At 46.6% G+C, this 24,177-nt stretch overlaps 1 protein-coding gene across 1 annotated transcript in view; it reads right to left on the reverse strand.

Annotated features, from left to right (window-relative positions):
- The window catches only part of LOC142777325 (uncharacterized), a 134,972-nt gene that overhangs the window by 70,317 nt on the left and 40,478 nt on the right, over positions 1-24,177 (reverse strand). The window contains exon 2 of the mRNA XM_075881624.1: positions 1,361-1,416. Coding sequence (XP_075737739.1) covers positions 1,361-1,416 — 56 coding nt within the window. The remainder of the gene's footprint in view (positions 1-1,360; positions 1,417-24,177) is intronic.

The raw sequence follows: 24,177 nt of genomic DNA on the forward strand, positions 1-24,177 counted from the left end.
CCGCATGTGTTATACAGGCATAAGCGATATCCCTCTTGTTTTATATGAGCATTCACACCTTATACTTGAACTTAAACCTAATGCAAGAAATATCCACATGTGCTACAAGTAGTGTTCCGGCAAAAAAAGAAGAAAAATACTGTGCTATGATTTATCTAACAAAAGTGAAACGGGTTATGTGCTATTTTAATTTAAACCTAAATATATATTTTAATAAGCTAGAACAACGCAAAGACAAATATACAACAGCTGTGTTCTCGAATTTTTCAATCAGTGTGTACGTTCTTAGGACCTCAAGATGTTTGTGATCTCCGCTTTTGATTTGCTGTTATGAAGTTTGAAGTGAGTGCTTTTTTTACTTAACCTTTATTTAGTAGTCTGATATGACCTACTTATACAAAAGCAGATGTCCTACACTTGGAGAAAATCTGTAAGAGAGACACTGTGCCTAAAACGCTTCCAGTTGAGTTATGTTCAGTTCTCAGCTACATGACATTGTAAAGTGTCTGCGTAAGGCGAGTGTCCGCAAAAGACTGAAATTCTCACGTCACCCGCGTGGTAGTAGAATATAATAAGCCTACTCTCGATAGCGTCCCCGATGAATGAACAATAATTTCGGCGCCCTACTATTACAGCTGCAGAACCAGCAAATTTCGCATTCCGCGAATGTTCCCTTTGAGTTCGGCCGAGGCCAACACAGCCAAAAAATCCTCGAAAAAAACTATTAGGGCACTTTCACGAAGTCCTGGAGTAGTTAAAGGTCAATATTTTGTTCCGCCATCACAGTGGGTGCTGGCTGGATCCAAGTTCACTGCACGCTCACGCCGAGAGCCCCGATGGTGTCGAGGAGTGTCTGTGTGCTGTCTTGTTAAGCAATTTGTTGTGTATGGTCGAATAGTGTAGATTTTTTGCCTTTCTTGGCTAAATCAAGACACGCAAAAAAGTTAAATATCAGCAAACGAACTAACCTATTGCTCTATTCAAAAGAAGCAGAACCAACTTGGTTTAAGCGCGTTGGACAACTACAAATTTTGAATAACTACGCCACCACTGTCTAGAAGACTTGATGGTAACAACCTGGAGTAAATATTTTTGTGTCTGCTATCACTTTTTAATTCATTTAACTTACCTCGTTGCAGTGTTCTAGTTTTTCGAACTGTTTAAGGAATAATGAACGACACGCAAATTTTGAAGCCTGCTCTACCGAAATGAGCAAAGTTGACACCAGTTTCTTCTTCATGAACTAGCGAGCAAAAAACTTGAATCACGTTCTTCACGAAGTGTGAATATGCTGAATTCATAATATTTCGGACACGATCTACATGGATGTACAAAAAGGTCTGGTATGCAAAGTTCTTACATTTTATTGGTGTGATTACTGTGTTAGTCTTGCCTTGTCGTCCTCCCTCCTTTTTTCTGAAAAATACAAGCAAAAAGGTGGCGTTAAAATAAGAATAAAGTAAGAATACGTACAATAAAAGGCTTTTCGTTGTAGGTATGCTCATATCACTTTATTGTAAAGTCTCGAGCTTGACAAAAACTCTGTTTGGCGAGTAAAAATCATTTTTCACAAGAACCTACACTCGCGATTCAAAAAGAACACAAACAGAGTTTAAGTTTTAGTGTCTGATGTGGGCGTCTTTTTACAACAAACAAATGCAAAGTGATCTTTATAATACAGGTATCGAAAGACACAACGCGCTCGCGTATACCACAGGGTAAAAATATAAGTATTATTGTATTATTGTATGTGCCCCTCCTGCATGGGCCAGCGTATTGGCCTGCAGTATTGATAAATAAATAAATCAATAAAGTGTACCCCGCGTTCTATTTCTCGTGTTAGTAGTAGATTGTATGAAGAATGATTGTATGGACATTCGGGGTAATCTTTTCTAATTTTCGCTTATGAATGCCGATTTTTACAGTGCCCCGATTTTTTATGGTGTTTGTCACAAACGAGCCTAAACTAAGCCCACGCATCCAAATTTTAACCGCCACGTCAAATTGAGGCGCCAGACAGACGCAAGAGAAGTCGGTGTAAAGAAGAAAACAAGCATCAAAGGCATCTATGGATGCGCCTTCTCTCCCCCTCGAAAGCGCCGCCACCCTGACCAACCTCCTCGCATCCATCGCCGAGCGAACTTCAGAATCATCGACAAAGAAAGCGCGAATCACTTCTTGGTTGCATCACGGGTTGAGGAAAGTCCGAGAAACGTCTCGCCCCTTCCCCAGCCTTGGTTATGCGCCATGCCGAAGAAACGACTTGAAACTTCTAGAACCCATGGCGAGTTCATATAAGCCGTCTGCGGAGCGATGCACGGTAGGAGAAGAAAGTCTGATGCTGTCAGAGGAGGTGCTTGTTCTACAGTGACCTAGCAGCGATGTAGAGATTTTACCCCTGCGGGTGAAGGCTTGTGTTACAAGAAGAAGAGTGTGTGTGTGTGCGTTACGCAAGTGGGTGAAGACATGTTTTACAGTCGCAGCGCGGGAGTGGCCGACGTATTACCGAAGAAGAAGTTTGATTATTGAAGTGCGGATATTTGACGATGCGAGAGTTTCCGGGAAGAAAAACTGCAGTGGGGCCACACCCAGCGCTGGACTTTGAGTGAGCGTTTCCTTGAAGAAAATCATTCAAGTTTTCGTCCAGGAACGTTGGACTGAATTCGGACATTTTATTCTATAAGTATCTCGGTTGGTTAATGCATGAAATTGTATTGTAGCGCGTGTTGTTGTCTGTATCCATTGTTTTGAGTGTATCTAGTTGTATTTTGTAGCCTGTTGTTTGATTAGGGACGTATTGTATTTGACTATAGCCAAGTGTGCATATTTGCGTGTTCTTTGTTCTGCCGTATTTAAGAATGGATTTTTGTTTTGTTATTACCTCTCGGCTCTGAGTCGTTCTTTGGACCACAGCAGGCGTTCGCTAGCACACCAAATAGGACCAAATATAAAATGTCCGTGTTTTCGTGGTGCAGTTCGGGGGGGGGGAGGCTGATGCATTGGCCCTTGGAATTAGCCCGACAATTACCTGATGCAATGACCAATGAAAACTATCCTTGCGCCTGTAACAGGACCATTGTGGTGCACTACGTGTGAAAAGTAGGGAGAAAGAGCCTCGAGTCGTTCTTAGTGTTATCGGAACAACTTTTGTTTGTTGCACGGCGTTCTCGTTAACGAGTGTGCAGAGAGTTTTCAATAGCTGGTGGTAGGCAGATATTTTGTGCACGCGACAAGGATTTATTTCAGAAGCCCCATGAATTTAGAGAATTAAGTAGCTTTTGGTGACAAGATGGGCCTTTGTTGGGCTGAACTGCGTATGTGGGTCAGTCAGAAGGAGAGAGAAGAAAGATAGAGGGTCAAGGAGTAAAAGGAAGCTGAGCTTGAGAGAGAAAGGTTGCCGTCTGAAAGGGTCAAGGAGGAAAAAGCAGCTGAACTGGAGGAAGAAAGGCTGGCAGCTGAGAGGGCGAAAGAAAAAATAGGGGCGAAGAAGCAGCATTTGAAAGAAGAGAGACGAAGGAGCATCTGTTGCAGGAAGAAGAGAAGTGCAGAAGAGGCAGATGCAAGTGGAGATGGCTGAGAGGATAAGGCAGCGGCAGCAAGAGATGTAACTCAAGCGGCTTCGTTTTCAACAGTGAAGAGAGACTCCCGTCCAAGGTAGAGTCGAAATAAGTGAAAGGGAATCAAGATGATAGCTGGTGTTTAAATCCAAGCAAACTGCTGGCAGAGTTTGATGAGAGGAAGGGAGACCTTGATGTGTAATTTCACAGATTGGAACGATTGCCAGGAGCCATAATTTCCCGGAACGTCAGTGGGCAACTGCTTTTAGTACTTGCCTGAGTGGCGAAGTGCTCAGTGTGTACGGTAGGCTGACGCCAACCGATGCAGCCAACTATACAAAAGTAAAAGCTGCTTTCCCAAGGCGATTCAGATTCACTGCGAAAGGCTCTAGAGACAGATTTCAGACGGGAATGTCAGCTGATGGTGACATGGCTACACAGTACGCCGCCCGACTTTGCCACTATTTTGACAGATGACTTGAGCTTTGAAGGACAGCACAGGAGTACGGTGAGCTTAGGGAGCTTCTTATTAGAGAACAATTTCTGATCAGTTGCCACCCTAACCTGTCGCTGTACTTGAAAGAGAACTATGTCGCTTGAAGACATGCTTGAACTGGCCGGTCAATTCTTGGAAGCGCAAGGTAGAACGAATTTCTCAAGCGTCAAGAAAGAAAATCCCGAAGAGTCAAGAAAACTGGCACCCAAAAAAAGAGCACACACACGAGAGTGTTACGCGATGCTTTCTGTGTTACCGATTGGGTCATCACGCCAACAGTTGTCAAACAAACTTTACACGTCCCTGTGTTAGCAAATGTAATAAATATGGTCAGACTGGGTACAAGGCAGACGCATGTCATAACTAAGCTTGTAAAACTCACCAAGTAGCCTGCGTGTAGGCTCAATGAAAAGATGATGATGATATCAGCGATGGATTTGTGGAGCTCAAGAGCGGGAAGAAACTTATTGCGGGTGCTGTCAGGACAATGCACCAAACAGGTGGAACGGCAGAAATGCCAACGCTGCCTGAAAAAATTGCGGGAAGGAGAATGACTGTGTTGAGAGACACTAGGATGTTCACTGTTATTGTGCAGAAAAATTTATTGATTGACAGCGAGCTATCAGGCAAAACGAGGCTTGTTTGCCTAGTTGACGGTGCGGTTCGGAAGCTTCCTGAAGGTGAGATTGAGACATTATTTCGGCGGTAAAGTTACTGCAGTGTGTATGACGGCACCCCTCAAAGACATCATCATCGGAAACATCGACGGAGCGTGAGAGTCGAACGATTCAGAACGCTTGGGGGAAGACCCAGAAATGAGGCTGCCGTCAATGCAAGAACTGCGAGATACAGTGAGAGAGAATCCTACGACGGATTTCACTCGAGCTCAAGGTGAAGCCGTGGTGCAAAGGAAAGTGAACCATGAGGTTATCGGACAAGATGGGAAAACGTGCCGTGCAGTAGGAGCTGCAGCGAAACGACGTCAATCGACTAAGAGTGAAAAGGTGACGGAGTCGGCTAGCCAGGCTCAACGTCGACGACGTGCACAAGCTGGTAAATAACCAGCCAAGATATATGGAACGCGATGACACCTTAGCAGTGTTAAAAGTGTGAACGATGGTAGAGACGCCGTCTCAGATGCCACCGATCAAAAGGGCTCACAAAAATAAGAAGAGATCAATTGACCACCCCAAGAAAGGGCGCAAATGTGACATGAAGCACACAGGATAGGTGTTGATGTTGAATTTGCATGTGTTTGGCTGTGTTGAACCTCAATGTGTGTCATCAGTGTTATCCTGTGTAGCGAGTGTTTGTCAAGTAAGTTAAAGCGCCTGTTGCAGTGATGTGATGTCATTTATATGACTGTAATGTGTCGTAGAGGCAGGCCTTTGTACGTTTGTATTGTTTGAAATGTGTCATGAACATTTGTGCTCATGGGCCACTGTTTATATTTCATGTGTTGTAAAATGGAATTGCAATTTGAAATTGTATTGTGTGTTTCAATGTGAATGGGATGTGCCATGAGTGATGGGGTGTGTATGTGGTACATTTGTAAAGTACCGCTTTGTTCACGCTCAATTGTGTACTCTTGAATATTATGAGATAATATTGCTATATGTAGGCTGCCGGAATTATTATTGTCAATGTGTGTGTGTGCCCGACGAAGAGCATAAAGGTCGCTTGCTGCTCGAGCTCGGAGCCAGACTGGCCAGCACTGCAACCGCTCTTGCAAATATATTTTCTATTTGTGCTATCCATATATTTGCACTATCTTGACTCTTTACTCACGTAACATATTTGGTGGAGGTGGAACGTTCCCCGTCATCATCACGTAGCTCTGCAGTGGCCGCATTCTCGAACTTCCCACCGTGGCTTCCAGGGACAACTCATCGCCTTCTCTATATGCAACTTCTCCGACAACCTTTGTAGCGGTCCCCACAACCCGTGATTACGGAACATTCTCTGTGCAGCCTGGCCTCGACGTCGACTACTGGCTTCACCTGTATGAAACAGTTAGTTAAACTCACCGCTGGGACCCTACCATGATGCTCGCTAATGTTATCTTTTACTTGGACGGAACCCCGCGTGTCTAGTATGAAACTAATGAGTCCGAACTCACCAGCTGGGACACGTTCAAGGAGAAGCTACGTGACATTTTTGGTGACCCCGCTGGTCACCGCGCAGCTGCACCACAGAAGCTGGCTACCCATGTCCAGTTACCAACTGAATCGTATGTGTCCTACATACAAGAAGTTCTTGCTCTTTGCCAGAAAGTCCATGAGGCGATGTAGGGAGTGGACAAGGTTGGTCACGTTTTAAAGGGAATCACGGATGACGATTTCAATTTGCTGGTGTACACCAACGTATCGACTATCGACCGCATCATTCAGGAATGCCACCATTTCAAAACAGCAAAACTTCGTCCGGCGCACCCTCCCTTTTCTAGTTTGACAAACATCGTGGCTACATCCACCAGCTTCGATTCCGCCACCACACCGCCTTTTGAGCAGAGTGTCACGCATATCGTTCGACAGGAACTTGAAGCAGCAAGTTCAGCGCCGCTTCAGCCCTCTCCTTTCGAACATGCTACGATACCAACAACCTCCGCGGTCTCGGTTATTCAGGCGGTCGTACGACAGGAATTCGCCAACCTCGCGTTCCCTGTCGCCTGCCTTATCTCCCGCCCCTCCTCCAGACTAATGCCCATCAATGCATCTATAGACGTGACCAATTTGGTCCTCCACGATCTCGCATTTCCACTGAATGGCTGACGCTCAACGACAAACTGATTTGCTTCCGGTGCAACCGCGTTAGACATGTCTCCTGCTACTGCCATGCCTCCTGGACGCCACCACATACGCACCTGTCTTTTGCACCTTATCGCCCATACAAAGATATTTCCTGGTATTCGCCCAGCCGTATGAATCCTGCTTTCAACGCACCTGACAGCCGCCTTCCTGCTCGTTTTCCATCCCTTCAACGCCATCGTTTCCCGTCGCCCCAGCCACACTGCCATCGCTCGCCGCCCAACTTTCCATCGTAACCGACGGAAAACTAGACCATGGAGCTCCTGTAGGTAGTGCTGCATTATCTGCGTCTGAACCAAACCATCCATTGACGCTTCCTACAAACAAGAACCTTATATATGTGCACGTGGACGGTATGTTTGTGACGGCACAAGTCGACACTGGCGCTCACGTGTCTGTAATCAGTGTTCATCTGTGTCGCCGCTTAATAAAAGTACTGACGCCTCCTGCTACAGAAGCTGTACGTGTCGCCGTTGTCGGAACGATTCCTATCCTCGAAATGAGTACGGCTTGTATAATAATCGCCGACCACTACGTTCCTGTCGTATTCACGATGCTCCATAAGTGTCCTCATTGCTTCATCTTAGGGATAGAGTTCCTGTCGACTCATTCTGCTCTGATTGACTGTTTCGCTAGTACTCTTTGCTTAGACCTTCCTCTTCAGCCGGATATTCAACCTGAACTTCAACGCGGCCTCTGTGCCCCAGATTTCCTCCGCTTATCACCTAAAGCTCTCACATTCACCGAATTCACCACTACCTCGCCCTTATTAGTTGGGTATTGTATCGTCACGCCAATTCCTGATGTCCTACTGGCCCATGACGTCACCGTCCCTCACTGCGTCGTAATATAGCCCTCTGCCGAATTCATCTACCCGTCATAAATTTCGGCTTCGTGAAGCAAGTCCTCCCTGAACGCATCTTAATCACGACGTTGCGGTACTTAGGAGATGACCTCGTCCACACTTTCGCAGGAGATGACCTCGTCCACACTTTTGCAGCCGATGTATGCACTAATCTTCCTTGTCACCCACCCAATGCCACGGTCCTCGACATGTCAATACGTCCCATGATTGCTCTTGACCTCCCCCCAGAACAATAAGCTGCCCTCATCTGCCTTTTAGCTTCCTACCGCGACATCTTCAACATTTGCGATCGACCACTTAGCCAAACTTCTCTTGTCCAGCACCGCATCAACACAGGTGATGCTGTTCCCATTCGCCGTCGGCCGTACCACGTGTCTGCATGTGAGCACCAGATTATACAAGCTGAAGTGAAAAGATGTTAACTAAAGACAATATTGAGCTGTCATCAAGCCCATGGGCGTCTCCCGTCATCCTGTTTAAAAAGAAGGACAACACTTGGCGTTTTTGCATCGATTACCGGCATCTAAATTGAATGAAGAAAAAGAGCGTGTATCCTTTGCCCCGCATTGCTGACGATCTTGATTCCCTCCATGGCGCACGCTTTTTTCATCCATCGACCTTCGCTGTTGTTATTGGCAGATTGCCTTGGACGAGAAATACCAAGAAAGGACCGTCTTCGTCACTCCAGATTACCTGTACCAATTCAAGGTTATGCCCTTTGGTCTAAGCAGCGTGCCAACCACGTTCGAATGTATGATGGACTCTGCTACACGGGTTTAAATTGTCAACATGCCTGTGTCACCTAGACGACGTCCTCGTATTTTCACCTACAATTGAGGCCCACCTTGAGTGTCTGTCGGCCATTCTCGAGGCCTTCCACAATGCTGGCTTCCAGTTGAACTCCTCGAAAATCACTTCGGCCGCCGACAGATTACAGTGTTGGGTCACCTTGTCGATGCTTCTAGTGTGCGTCCAGACCCTGAGAAAATTCGTGCCATCCTGAGTTGCCCAGTACCCAGATTCGCCAAAGATATCCGGAGCGTTGTGGGACTCTGCTCGTACTTCAGGCGGTTCGTCAAAGAATTTGCAACAATCGCCCAACCACTTACCGATCTTCTGAAGAAATGCGTCTCATTTCCGTTGGGTCCACTCAAGCTGCAGCACTCTCTCGCCCATCACACTTTTGACGACACCTCCTAACCTGGCCTAGTTTGACCCATCCGCCCAAACTGAGGTCCGAACGGATGCCAGTAGTCACGCTATCGGAGCCGTTCTCGCCCAACGCCAACAGGGGCACGACCACGTTATCGCCTATGCTAGCCGCCTCTTTACACCTGCAGAGCGCAACCATTCGATCACGGAGCGAGAATGCCTTGTTGTTGCCTGAGCGGTCGCAATGTTCCGTCCATGTTTATATGACACACACTTCTTCGTCGTCACGGACCACCATGCGCGCTGCTGGCGTTCATCCTTGAGAGATCCCACAGGTCGACCTGGTCGCTGGGCTCTGCGACTGTAAGAATATACCTTTGCTGTGACATACAAGACTGGACGCCTTCATCAGGGCACAGATTGCCTTTCTCGCTATCTAGTTGGCAAACCAGCTGGCATACCTGACAACGACGCCTGCGTGTGTTCCATTTCTCAACTGACCCACATAGCCGACGAGCAACGTCGTGATCCAGCCTTATGGGCTATCATTGAGCACCTCTACTCTTCTCCATTGATCGAACCAATCCTATCGCGCTTTCGTAATCCAAAATGGTACACTATACCGGCATGACTTCCCTCCAGACGACTCATCTCTGCTACTTGCTATAACCAAACACCTCCACTCGGCTGTACTCCGCGAACTTCGCGGAATTCCCAATGCTGGTAACCTCGGCGTGTTCCGCACATACGACCGGATTCGCCATCACTTCTATTGGCCAGGTCTCGCACGCTCTGTCAGAAGATACGTCGCGGCATGTGAGGAATGTCAGTGCCACAAAACACCGTCGACGCTTCCGGCTTGGCACCTTCAACCACCCAACATTCCTTCTAAATCTTTCTTCCGCATCGGCTTGGACTTACTTGGTCTTTTCACCTGTCTTATGCTGGCAATAGGTGGATAGCTGTGGCCACTGACTACGCCAAACGCTACGCCATTACACGCGATCTTCAAACAAGTTGCGCCACAGACATCGCTGATTTTCTTCTACACGAAGTGATCTTGCAACATGGTGCTCCACGTCAGCTGCTCATGAACCAAGACCGCAAATTTCTATCGAGAGTCATAGCGGACATCCTAAGATCACGTGCAACGCGCCACAAGCTCACTACGTTGTACCATCCGCAAACAAATGGCCTCGCGGAACGTCTCAACCGAAACCTAACGGACATGCTTTCAAAGTACGTGTCCTCAGACCACTCTGACTGGGACCTCGCTCTACCATACGTGACATATTCGTGCAATTCATTGCGCCATGACACAGCTCGTTGCTTCCCATTTTTCCTGTTATTTGGCCGCGAACCCACAATCCTCCTCGATACAGTCATTCTGTTGCCAGCAGCTCCGACCACAGAATATGCCCTGGACGCCATCAGTAGGGCCGTCCACGCACGCGAAGCCGCTTGTGCTCGCCTTCTGACCTCCCAAGAAAACCAACGGCGCCAGTATGATCAACGTCACCACGGTGTACACTTTTTGCCCGGTTTGTTGGTTCTGCTGTGGTCTCTGACTAGGCACGTTGGACTGTCTGTCAAACTGCTCTCTCTGTACACAAAGCCATACAGAGTGCTTCGTGCGGTGACTCCCTTCACTTATAAAAACGCTCCTGCTGCCTCGTCGTCTTCATTCACCCCTCGGGCCAGCCAGATCGTACACGTCACACGGTTCAAGCAAAACCACTCACCCAATGATGGTGACGCCTAGATGCGCCGAGACGGCGTTTTTGCCGACGGGGGTTCTGCTGCATGTAGGATGCCGCAATGTATATTTTGTCAATGCGCGTGTGTGCCTGAAGAAAGAACAAAGGTCGCTTGCTGCTCGAGCTTGGAGCCAGACTGGCCAGCACTGCTACCGCTCTTGCAAATATATTTTCTAAATATATTCGCACCATCTTGACTTGTTACTCACGTAACAATATTCTTAAGGCGAGGGCTAGTGTCACAAACAAATACTCAACAAAGCGCGCGCCTCCTAATTGTAACCTCTACGCGAAATTGGGGCACGAGACGGACGTGACAGATGCTGGTTTAAAGAGGAAAACAAGTATCAAAGGACGCCACATGCGTGCGTTCTCTCGCCCTCGAAAGAGCCGCTACCATGACCACCATCCTCGCATCCATCACCGAGAGAAGTGCAGAATGATCGAGAAGGAAAGCGTGAGTCACTGAAACGTTGCGTCTTGGGTCGAAAAGAGTCCGCAAAAAGTCTCGCCCCTTGGCCTGCCTTGGCTGCGCGGCGTGCCGACGAAACGGATTGAAACTTCTAGAATAAAGGGCGACTTCATATAACCCAGCAGCGGAGGGAGCTGCGCTAAGAGAGAAAGGAGAGAAAGAAAGTCTGCCGCTGTCAGGCGGAGTGCTTTTTCTACAGTGACGAAGCAGATGAGATGAAGCGGTTTTACACCTGCGAAAAATGCTTGTGTTGCAAGCAGAAGAAGAGTGTGTGTGCGCCGCCCGTGGCCGAAGACATGTTCTGCAGTCCCAGCGCGTTAGTGGCCGACTTGTTTCTGGTGACTCAGTTTTGTTATTGTAACGCGAACATTTGACGACGCGAGAGTTTCTGGAAGAGAAATTTCAGTGGGTTGACAATGACCGCTGGACTATATGAGTGAATGCTTCTTTCAAGAGAATCATTGAACTATTGTTCCAACAACTTTTGACTGAACTCGTTCATTTTAGTCTATAAGTGTTTTGATTGGTTAATGCATGAGATTGCACCGTAGCACGTGTTGTTGTATGTGCCTGTTGTTTTGAGTGTGTCTGGTTGTATTATGTAGCACGTTGTTTGATTGGTGACGGATTGTATTAGAAAATTGCCGAGTGGACAATATTTGTGTGTTCTTTGTTTTGCCCCATTTTAAAACAAATAATTGTTTTGTCATCAACTCTTCGGTATGACTCGTTCTTTGAACCACAGCCGGCGTTTTCTGGTAAGCCAAATAGGACTAATGTAACGAGGGAAGTGGTCATGGAGTTCGAGTAGAGAAAAAAAAAGACGTGCTGTGATCGCCGGCTTGAATTCAGTTAGCCCCGGTGCTAAATAGATTTCTCGTTCGCCGAGTCAACTCCTGTTTGTTCAACACCCCATTTCAAGTGGTAGAAGGGCTGGGATACATCTGGCCTTCACCCTGAAACTTCGCAGCCGTACACTCCAACGACCTTCTGCAGTGAATGCTCCAAGGCCGTCTCAGGCCGCCATCATAGATCTCGCAACCGTACCTGTTTTCTGCGCTGGTGCTCTCTGGCAGCGCGACCCCCCCCCCCCCCTCCATATTTCATGGCACAGAGAACCAAGATGAGGACAACTGGGTTGCCGAGTATGAACTGGTGAGCGCGTACAATAAGGGGAACACTGCACGTAAGCTCACAAATGTGAGTTTTACCTAAACGACGTGGCGAAACTAAGGTACAGAAATCATCAAAGTGACTTGAGTACCGGGTCAGAATTGGCAAAAACCCTCTCGGAAGTCTTTGGCCGTCCTGCTGTCCGCCACCTTCGTGCTGAACAGCACTTGTGTGGTAGAGTACAGAGAACAGATGAAACTTTCACGAGCTACATCGAAGATGTGTTCTTCCTTTGCAAGCTCGTCAATTCGACTCTGGACGAGGCAGACATGATCAAGAACCTCATGAAAGGAATCGATGATGGTGCATTCCAAATGCTTGCTGCGAAGAGTCCCCAGACGGTCACCAAGGTGATTTATCTCTGCCACAGCTATGATGAGCTGCGTAGGCAGCACGCTTCCACACGTTGCGCTGCTCAAGACACCGTGGACCTCTCATCCGTCGACTATCACCATGACACTGCCAACTCCTCAGCACTGATTCCACTCATAAAGCAATTCGTACTCAAGGAGGTCACCCAGCAGCTATCTATGATTACAAGAACTACCGAGCCGATGGCGTCCTTGTCACCTTCGCTTCGCCAGGTCGTTCAATCGCAAGTTGCCGAAGCATTGCCGCCAGCTCAGGCTCCACCATCTGGTACCGCACCACTAACGTACGCAGCCGCTGTTCCTCGGCCACGTGCGCTATCGTCTCCGGCTATCTACAAAGCAACTTGCCACGTTTATTCGTTGACGCCACCAGCCCACCCGTTAACCGTCCAGTCTCAGGCTATATACGAAACAGCTCGGAACGTTTATATAGCGCCGCCGCCTTTACGACCATTTACGGTACCTTATTCAGCGAACAGTGCCCCTACCGCCAGCCAATGGCGCACTCTCGATAATTGGCCAATTTGTTTTTCAAGTGGCATCCCAGGCCACATAGCTCGTCACTGCCGCCATCACAGCTTTCCTTTTCAGGATATTGCAGGGGTCACACAATACATGCCCGCCATGCCCACTCAGCCGTGATATCCCGTTCCTGCCGATCCACCTCTAGACGTACGTCGCGGTCACTGACCATCCGGCTCAAGCCGTTCGCCTCCTACTCGTCATCGATCTATTTTTCCAATGTTACGTCGCAACAGCCCACCGCGAGGAGAAAACTGACGGGCGCAGTTCTGGAGGCAAGAACTGCGTTGGCAACGAAAATTTCAAGACCTAACTGCTGTCTGTCCCCGAATGAAATCGAACTCTATATTGATGGCATTAAGGTGCACGGACTTGTTAACACTGGAGCTGCCGTATCTGTCAATAGCGAAAAACTGTGCCGAAACTTGAAGAAAATGACCACTAAACTGACCGACCTATCTTTGCATACAGCTACGTCCCACCATATTCAGCCTTCATCTTTGTGCACTGCATGAGTTGACATTCAAGGTGCGATGCACGTCGTCGAATTTGTAGTTGTATTCCGTTCTTCAAATGGCGTTATCCTTGAGTGGGACTTTATTTCCTCAAAACACTGCTTTATTCAACTGCGCTCGTTCCGAACTCGCGTTATATGTGCCCTGCAATGACCCCGACACAGCACTTCAAGTAGAGTGTTTGCTGCTTCTGCCGCTGACATTGCGCCCTTCTCAGCTGTTGTTGTCCGGGTTTCATGTGCCTCTCCTCCAAAATCACCTGTGTTGTTTATGCAAACGGTCACATCTACGTGCTGTCGAAGTTTCAGGCTTCAGTTTGCCGTCTTCGTTTTTCGCAACGGTCACGCTGCAATTTATGCGTGCAATTTCTCAGACAGCCCGTCATCCGTACAACGTTGGCAATGCCCGGAAAGCTACGAATATTACGACTGCATTCTTCCAGCTACTATACCTGATTCTACAGTTTTGCTCTCAAATTCTGCTTTCACTCGTACCAACGCGCCTAATGATTCTCTGGACGTCTTCTTGGATGCCATCGACTCTGAGCTCGCACCAACTCAGTGCCAAAAGATTATAAATCTTCTACTCCGTTTTCGCTCTTTATTCTATTGTGACCAGTTAGGCTTAGGCCGAATCTCTGTGGTCGTTCACGGTATTGACACCGGTCAACAATCCCCGCTAAGACAGCGTCCGTACCGTGTGTCATCTGCTGAGCGCCGTGTCATCGACGAAAAAGTGTATGGCATGTTGAAACGTCACCTCGTCAAGCCCTCCAACAGTCCCTGAGCTTCACAGGTTGTTTCGTCAAGAAAAAAGAGATACATCCGGTTCCACGTTCACTACTTCCGACTCGAAAAGATAACGCGCAAAGATGTATACCCTCTCCCTTGCATCAATGATGCTTTGGACTGCCTACAAAGAGCAGAGTTCTATTTTTCTTTAAATTTACGGTCCGGCTACTGGCAGGTGCCCATGGCAGAGGGTGACCGCCCGAAGACAGTCTTTGTAACACCGGATGAACTATATGAATTAATCGTTATGCCCTTTGGCCTCTGCAAGTCACCTGCCACTTTCGAAAGGATAATGCATACCATCCTGCGAGGTTTGAATAGGAAAACGTGGCTCTGTTATTTGGACGACATTGTGGTATTTTCAAGTGACTTTGCGACCCACCTCAGCCGCTTCGAGCAAGTTCTTACGTGCCTTTTCACGGCGGGACTTCAATTTAACTTGAAGAAATGCTACTTCGGCACTTGCAAGCTTTTAATACTCCGCCATGTTGTTTCTAAGAACGGCATTCTTTCGGACCCTTCAAAACTTAGTGCAGTCGCGGTGTTGCAAAAACCAACCACCATCAAAGAGCTTCGAAGCTTCATTGGCCTATGTTCATACATCCGGTGCTACGTCCGCCATTTCGCCTCCATTATCTCCCCGTTGACCAATCGCCCCCTTGCTGGAAGTTCTGATTTGACAGCGTGGTCGCAGGCGTGTGATGATGCGTTTCAGGAACTCCGACGGCTCCTCACTACACCTCCCATACTCCGACATTTCAATCCATCTGCTCCAATGGAGCTTCATACGGACGCTAGTGGTGTCAGGCTAGGGGCCATACTGGCCCAATGCAAGGATGACTTTGACGAGTACTTCATTGCCTATGCAAGCCGCACGCTCAGTAAAGCCGAGAAAAATTACAGTGTCACTGAAAAGGGGTGTCTCACGATTATTTGGGCAATCAGAAAATTTCGGCCTTATTTTTATGAACGTCCGTTTGATATTGTGACAGACTACCATGCGCTTTGCTGGTTATCTTCACTAGAAAATCCGAATGGTCGGCGCGCTCGTTGGGCATTGCGGTTACAAGAATTCGATGTCCGTGTTATCTAGTGTTCTGACCAGGAGTATTGCGACGCCCATGCCCTGTCACGCTCGCCGTTGGCTTCAGAGCCTGTCTGCTCGCCTATCTCCACCAGTGCTGCCTTGGCCATCAGCATTTTCGACATGCCTTCTGAGCAACGCAAAGACGCTTGGATTTCTTCCCTTTTGAACTTTCTCTCAAACTGGACGCCCGCTCCAGTTTCCAGGACTCTTCGCCGTCAAGCACAACACTTTGCGATTCGTAATAACCTGCTTTACCGCCGAAAATACAACTCGATCGGCCGTAAGTGTTTGCTTGTCATTCCCCGACACCTCTGCTCTGACATCTGCGCCATGTTCCACGATGATCCGCAATGTGGCCACGCTGGTGTGTTGAAAACATACACTCGCTTGCAGCTGCGGTACAACAGGCGCTGTATGTACCATTTCGTTCGCCGTTACGTAACGTCTTGTCCTACGTGCCAGCGATGCAAGATGCCACAGGGCAGCCATTGCCATGTCCAACACGAGCTTTCGATCGTGTCGGATTCGACCTTTATCATCCGCTTCCCTATACTTCGAGTAGAAAGCGCTGAGTCATTGTCGCTATCAACCACCTAACGTGGTACGCAAAACAGCTGCGTTACCTTCTGCTACCGCAAAAGACGTTGCATGTTTTATACTGCAAAACCTGGTTTTAGGGCATGGAGCACCTCGGCAGTTATTAAGCAACCGTGGCCGCGTTTTCTATTTGATGCCATCAAAGCGTTGTGGAGCGAGTGTTGCATCATACACCGCACTACCACAGCCTACCCGCAAACTGATGGGATGACAGAGCGTTTTAATCGTACACTTGGAGATATGCTGGCCATGTACGCTTCATCCGACCAGTCAAATTGGGATAGCATACTGCCTTTTGCGACATATGCATACAACACTGAAACGCAAAGCACTACCGGATTTTCGCCTTTCTTCCTTCTTTATTGGCGCGAGCCATCATCAACAATGGATACCATTCTTCCTTATAGACCGAATGATTCAGAGTTGACAACCGTTTCACGAGCAGCAGCACACGCTGAAGAATGTCGTAAGCATGCTCGTGCATTTATGTCACACGACCAAACGCGCCAGAAACAACGCCACGACATATCAGCCACACCTATGAGCTTTGCTCTTAACTCACTGGTGTGGCTATGGATTGTTTCTACTCCTCCAAGACTCTCCCACAAGCTTTCGTCCAGGTGCTATGGTCCCTATCGAGTTGTACGCCAAACATTCCCTGTCAACTGCTTTGTCGAGCTGCTGGACGCATCTCCGGACAAGCGCCGTCGTTGACAAGAAATCATACACGTCTCTCGGCTCAAGCCATACCAGGATCCTTCTTTGTTCACCTGTCCTTAGGTAGCCAGGATGGCTTCCTCGTCGCCGGGGGTGATTGTAACGAGGGCAGTGGACATGCAGCTCGAGTAGAGAAAGAAGAAGACGAGCTGTGATCGCAGGTTTCCATTCAGTTATTCATTGCGCTAGATAAGTCTCTCGTTCGCCGAGTCAACTCTTTTTTGTTTAACATCCCGTTTCTCTAAATATAAATTGTCCATGGTTTCGTGGTGAAGCTTAGGGAGCTGATACGTCGGCCTCTGGAATCAGTCCGGCGATTGCTTCTTTCATTAACGGAACCACTGTGTTCTGCCAGAGCATTTGAAACCGTGTGTTCTTTGACTACATGATTACGGTGCAGCTGTAGTCTTCCTTTAAAGTTTCCTGTCTCGCCTTTATAGCGCGCCTGGCAGTCGCGGTACCAAATTTTTAGATGGCGATTGGGTATTTTTCCTTTTCAAGGTGGTCATTGACTCGCAAGAGTCGTCCTTCAAGCTTACTTGAAGGAATATGACAAACTTGCACTTCGTAGTCACGGAATACTCTTGGAAGTGCCTCGTTCACGCCTTGTGCATAGGGAAGTGAAGCCCTCCTTTTCGTTGTCGTTGTGCTATCAGGGGAGTTAGCTGCGCGCCTTTCTTCCGTTTAATGAGGTGACTAGGGTAGCCATTGCTGATAAATTTCTTCGTGACTCTTCTCAGCTCAGCTATGCGTGCGTCTGATGTAGAACACAATCGCTATGAGTGGTTAAACAGTGCCGAGCAAAACAACGTTTTTGTATGATGAACGTTTTTGTGCAGAATTTAAAAAAAAGTATTTCCCTCTATGCTTAGACTTTCAGTAAACCCTTGTTAAAATGCCGGATGCGGTCCGTATTACTTCAAAGTCCAGGAAAGTCAAGCGACCGTTGACTATTCTTGAACAGTTAAATCATTTGCGCTCTGAAATGACTTCAGGTGCTCTATAAATGGGACGGCGTCTTCACGGCAGATAATGACAAAACAGTCGTATACGTACCACAGCAACAATTTCAGTGGAAGCTGGAACATTGCGAGGGCTTTTTTTTCAAGGTCTTGCAATGTGGTATTGGCGGATATGACACTGTCGCCGGCGCTACAATTGCCGTTCCGTACACTTGCTTGTAGAATGACCCATCAAAAGGACAAAAATGTTTTTGCGCAAGTGGCAATTCAAAAGACGGCATACATATTTGGCGTCGACCGGGGTGCGCGTCAGTATAGTTATCGTTTTTCAAAACTGCTTTGCAGCAGTCAACAGTACTGTCCACTGGTCTGCACGTGAGCATAGACTTGACATCAAACGAGATCATGATGTACTCGCTGTCGAGAGTCAAATTCCTGAGCTTGTCAATAAAACCTGTGAAATTCTTTACGTACGTCGGCGTTAATCCTACGAGAGTTTTAGCATACCATGACGATAAACAAAACGACTGTGTTACGGGGAGCACGTTTCGTCTAGAATCGACCGCAGTGGGACGTTAGCTTTGTGAATCTTATGTAGGCCCTAGATTGCATGAGCCAAGCCGGTGTGACACAGGAGCCTGTTTTACAAATGCCTGTTTTTTTATGCGGCACAAGTTTGAAGAAATCAGCTTTTGAAGTACTTCTTCGGTCTTTTTTTAGAATCCTTGTCGACCTTTGAATACGTACGTTCGTCCTGGAGATGCCACGTTATTTTTGAAGCGTTGTCGCTACGACTAGTAACTGTAGAACTCTCCTTAACCACTGGGAAGATAGCAATTATTTTGTTATTCTGCAGTTTATTCATGGTTTCTTTGTTGAGACACTCTTACTTGAGGAGTAGCATTTCAAAGCTTTGAAAGAGCCCAAATAGCACGGGTATATGCTTCACTCGCTGGAGCAGGCTAAACTGGACGTGCGACCTCTTCGACCGAACGCGCCGTCTTCCGCATTTTGGGCGTTCTACCACCGTTGAAGTATAGGCCAGAAAATAGAAGATGAAGCTCGGTGGCATTTAGATGTGTCGAGAAGTTGGAAACACCAAACTCGTTGTCACGAGGCTTAGAGTTGTCTAGCAGAGACAAAAACTTGTTTTCCAGGCACTGTTCTTATTTCTACCAAGTCGCAGCAGCAGTTTCTTCAGAGTAGAGTGCAATATCTTGGAATTCCGTAGAGGCGACGTGTTTGAGCGTCCATTGGCTAAAGAAAGCCTGCTTGTTGAAGCGTTTCATGGTGGCCTTCATTTCAAGTATGCGTACCTAATGATGGAGCTTCTCACAACGTGATACAGCATGCAAATGGCGCATGAAATAATACTGGTAGGCCAAGTGACTTCAGGATCACGCTGCCCGTTTTACACGCAGACTGAAGTGTAGGTGGCATTGAAATGGTGATAGATTCGAATTCAGGTTAACAAATTCACGAACCTGGGTTGCATTGGGCCGTCCATGTTTTTCGCAAAGTCCAATGAAGTCTAGGGCTTGACAGACTATAGTCTGGCGAGGGAAAATCATGGTTTAAGAAAAAGTACACTCGCCAATAAAAAGAACACAAAATAGAGTCGAAATTTCAATGCCCAATACGGGTAAGCCTTGCTCTAAATGAATGAAAGCATGGTGATTTTCGTTATATATACATTGGAAAGATCACCATGCATTATTTCATTGGGAACAAGGCACCCGCGTCAGGCAACAGAACGTTGATTCTGTTGTTTTGTGTTATTTTTAATTGGGAAGTGTGCGCTTTCTTGAACCATCGTTTTATTTTACGCATACTGTAACCTAGTTGTTCCAAATAATTAGCTATAGCCACCTCTCTTTGGCCACGGGGGCCGCTTTCTCATAGACGCAAAATTCAGGAGGCTGATGTACTGTGCGACATTTGTGAACCGTAAACAACAGAAATGGCCGAAATTATCGGAGCCTTTACTGCTGCTCGGCTTCTTATGATATCGTGTTTTATGCTTCAAATAATGAAAATTATTATGACATTATTGCAGCCACTTCCCCAATCATTTATGGTGTGATCATATGGTGGTGACCACAGCGACACACCATAAGGTCACCAAAACTACAAAGGCAGAAGTAATGTGCCTCAAAAGTGGAGTTGTACGAGTCACTTGAAAAAACTCCGCTACAAAGTAAGGCTGCCGTCTCGATTCAGTCATTAAGGTGAGCAAGTGTGAAGATTTGACAGGGCAGTAATCCTCTCTATGAAAGACATTAATGCACTGTACCCCTACAGCTAATATAAATGAACCTCTACAATACTTGCGTATGCGTTTTCGATATTTAAATGTATGCCGCCAGGCTAAGCATTACGCGAATCAAGCCGTGGGACAACGTGTGTTACATCTAGTCTGATTTAAGAAAAAAGCGCGTGTTCAAAAATTGTTGCACTTTGAAAGAACAAAAGCAGAGTAAAAACTAAAAATTGTAACGTTACATGAAGTAAGGGTAGGCGACCTCTCTTTTGAAGAAGACCTCGCAAAGCTCAACTTTTCCCTGGTGGCTTTGACTTACTTAACGTCATAAAGGCCAATGTACAGGGAAGCTGAAGAGAAGACTCGGTCATATTACGCAACGCGATGTAAACCTAGACACACATAGCCATGGCTTAGCACTTAGGAGCCTCCTTTCTCCCTGACCACTTGTATATCTCCACCTTCCAACTCGTCACCCTCTAATCACCTCCACTGTTTTATGCTATACTGCCCTCCTGCTTTCCTATACCCTGTCATTTCCCCTTTTTATACTATATTTTATTTAGTTACTTGTTTATTTGCTTAAAGATATCTTACATGCCCAAAGGCACTGGGCGATGGGGGTTACAAGGAAATCGCAAAGATACATATAAAAATCAAGGTTACAGTGCATGTTACCTATTAGAACAACAAAACATACTGCAGAAAATTTAACAAAGAAGCATGTAAGCGTATTTAGCGCAGTACTTTTATCATTGGAGCACAATAATGAAGATGAATCCCAACCACTTTTACAGAAAAAAGAAGTTTGCAAGATAAATGATAAACCACGATACATTAAGAAAATGTGTTTATTGTTTACGTCGAAGCGTGTCACGGTTTTGTATCAGATGCGATATCACTGGGAAGACCATCGTTATGCATGCGCAAGGCTTGCGGTACTGCTGATTTGTTAAACACATTTGTGCTACCAAAGATTAAAGTGAAGCTGAGGCGAAGTTTCGCTGTAAATCATCCGTTCATGTTGGAAGAGCCATCGCCAAAATACCAGTGATTCGTTCAAGTAGAAAATTTCTGGTGTAAGGCTAAATTTCAGATTTTTACAAGAAGTACCTCGGAAGACCCTGTCACCTCGTATGGGGTAAGAAAAGGTAGAAACGTCATGTTCACGTTGAAAAGGAAGAACTTTACATAATTAGTATTTAGGACCATGAATAAGTGTCGCACCAGTTAAAAATAGTGTTAAGGTCATATTGAAGCGTGAAGTCATTGTTAAGAGAGTTAGTGTTTAGAGCAACGAGTAATCAGCGAGGATTTAGATATTTGATGTTAGCCATACGTGTTGACTGTATATTTTTTGTATTTCAGAAAAGCTTTTGACGTTATTACGAATTGCATGATAGGGCTATGGCTTGGATAGCTGAGTATCTTCGCTTAAGGCAGATGGATGTCTATGGCTCTGAAAGATTGTTCCTCTACATACGTTGCTGTGACCTCTGGTGTACCACAGGGATCAGTTTTAGCTCCGCTTTTATTTTTGTTGCTCATAAATGACATCACTTTCGGTATCACATCATTATTTAGAATGTTTACAGATGACTGTATTGTATATAGGGCCATAAATACCGACCTTGACACACAAGCACTGCAAAACGATTTAGATTTAAGTGCCGCATGGTGTGAAAAATGTGAAATGTCGTTGAATGAGAAAAAAAAGCGTCCACGTCACTTTTATCAGGAAGCTCTCGCACTGCAGAAATCATTACACAATTAATAACGTTAATTTTCAACATGTCACAGAATATCAATATCTAGGCGTATTTTTCGCTGCTGATTTGAGATGGAATAAACATGTCATGTTAGAAACAAGGCGGTAGGAACATTAAGTTTTCTGAAACGTTACTTCAGTAGTTTACCACAAAAACTTAGAGAGCAGCTCTGTTTTACACACGTCCGCAGTATACTGGAGTATGCATGCGTCTGCTGGGACCCATACACTAAGCAACTTACAGATAAACTTGAAAAAGTGCAGAATAGAGCAGTTCGATTTGTCCTTGAAAATTACGACAATATGCTTAGTGTGATGGAGAGCAGAAAAACATTAAATTGGGATCTTCTTCAAAACCGTTGTCGAAACCTCAGAATTAAATTATTTCATAGCATTTATCATTCGAGAACAGGGATCATCAGGCAGTTGTATTTTCAACCACCCAACTATGTTTCTCAAAGACGCGATCATCACTTAAAAATACGCGAGATTTCTTTTGGGTGTGACGCTTTTCGCTACTATTTCTTTGTCAGCACTGTAAGACAATGGAACACTCTACCACCGGATATAGTCTCTATTGATTAAAGTAATGATTTAGCTATGCTTTATTAATGTTTTTTATGTGTTTTATCATATGTACTGTACCCTCACTGCTGTAATGCCTTATGGCGAAGCAGGTACCTAATAAATATTAAAAAGTAATAAATAATAATAAAGTGGGGTAGTCTAATCTAAGGGCCGGCAATGTGGAAATAAGGGGGCCGTGGGTGACCAGATCAAAGCGTTAGCAAATTCAAGAAATGTGCATTCAGTCTGCAGGCCATTGTTTATATTGTCACGACGTCAAAACAGAGGTCTTGCCGTAGAGACTGAGCCACCAGAAGCAGGTCGATCTTTTTAATTAGAACGCGCAAGCGAGTTCTTCTTCTTCGTCCATTTCGTAGTCCTTCGTGGCACATGCACAACTGTCATCGTCTTTCTTGGGCAAGCACGTGACATTTGCCTCCCTCCGAAAGAAGCGTCGTCCCGATGCGCAACTTAGGTGCTCTACCAGGCGTATGAAGTGGTCGTACGAAACCGGTAACCGGGAGCTAATTAACTCGATAAATACGGTTTCATACGCACGACGTGCATGACTTCGGGCAAAAGCTTTTGGCGCTTAGAACTACAATTAGTGTCGGGAACGACTTCGTAGTTCACGTCGTTCAAGCGTCGCGTGACGCTGTATGGACCAAAGTACCGTCTTAGCAGTTTCTCAGACAGTCCACGCCGACGTATTGGAATCCAGACCCACACTTTGTCGCCTGGTGAGTAGCTAACAAACTTGTGTCGGGTGTCGTAGCGTTGTGAATCTTGATGCTGCTGATGACAGATGCGCACGCGCGCGAGCTGTCTGGCTTCTTCGGCACGCTGATTGAATTCTTCGGCGTCTACATGGATGTCGTCACACTCATGCGGCAACATGGCGTCCGATGTTGTCGTGACTTCGCGACCATAGATCAGACTGAACGGTGTCATTCCAGTGGTTTCTTGTCGAGCGGTGTTATAAGCAAAGGTCACGTACGGCAATATCTGATCCCAGTTTTTATGTTCCGTGTCAACGTACATACTGATCATGTCTGTGAGGGTCTTATTGAGGCGCTCCGTCAGTCCGTTTGTCTGCGGATGGTATGCAGTTTTTCTCCGGTGAGCTGTACCGCTGAGTCTGAGAACCGACTCCAAAAGCTCGGCGGTAAAGACAGGTCCTCTGTCTGTGATCACTGTTGTCGGAGCGCCATGCCGAAGGACGATGTTTTCGATGAAAAACTGAGCGGCTTCTGCTGCTGTGCCATGCTGCATAGCTTTAGTCTCCGCATAACGGGACAGGTAATCAGTGACCACAATAATCAATCTGTTCCCTGTTGTGGAAGTTGGAAAGGGACCCAGGAAATCCATTCCAATCTGGGTGAACGGCTTTTCTGGTGCTTCGACTGGATGTAAAAGACCAGCTGGCTTGCTGGGAGGCGCTTTGCACCTTTGGCAGTCGGTGTACGTTCGCACGTGATGGTTAACAGCAGCAGGTAACTTTGGCCAGTAGTACTTGCATCGTAGTCGGCCCAATGTCCGGGTGTAGCCTAGATGACCAGAAGTTGCTTCATCATGGCACGCTTCCATAATTTCTTTTCGAAGAGAGGCAGGCACGACGAGCAAGTGCGGGTTACCGGTTGGTGAGAAGTTTTTCTTATAGAGAACATCGTTTCGCAAGCAAAAAGATGGCAGTCCTCTAGCAAATAACCGCGGCACGTCTTTACGTCGTCCTTCTAAATAT

The sequence above is a fragment of the Rhipicephalus microplus genome, chromosome X, assembly GCF_043290135.1.
Source record: "Rhipicephalus microplus isolate Deutch F79 chromosome X, USDA_Rmic, whole genome shotgun sequence".
In the NCBI taxonomy this organism is placed as follows: Eukaryota; Metazoa; Arthropoda; class Arachnida; order Ixodida; family Ixodidae; genus Rhipicephalus; species Rhipicephalus microplus.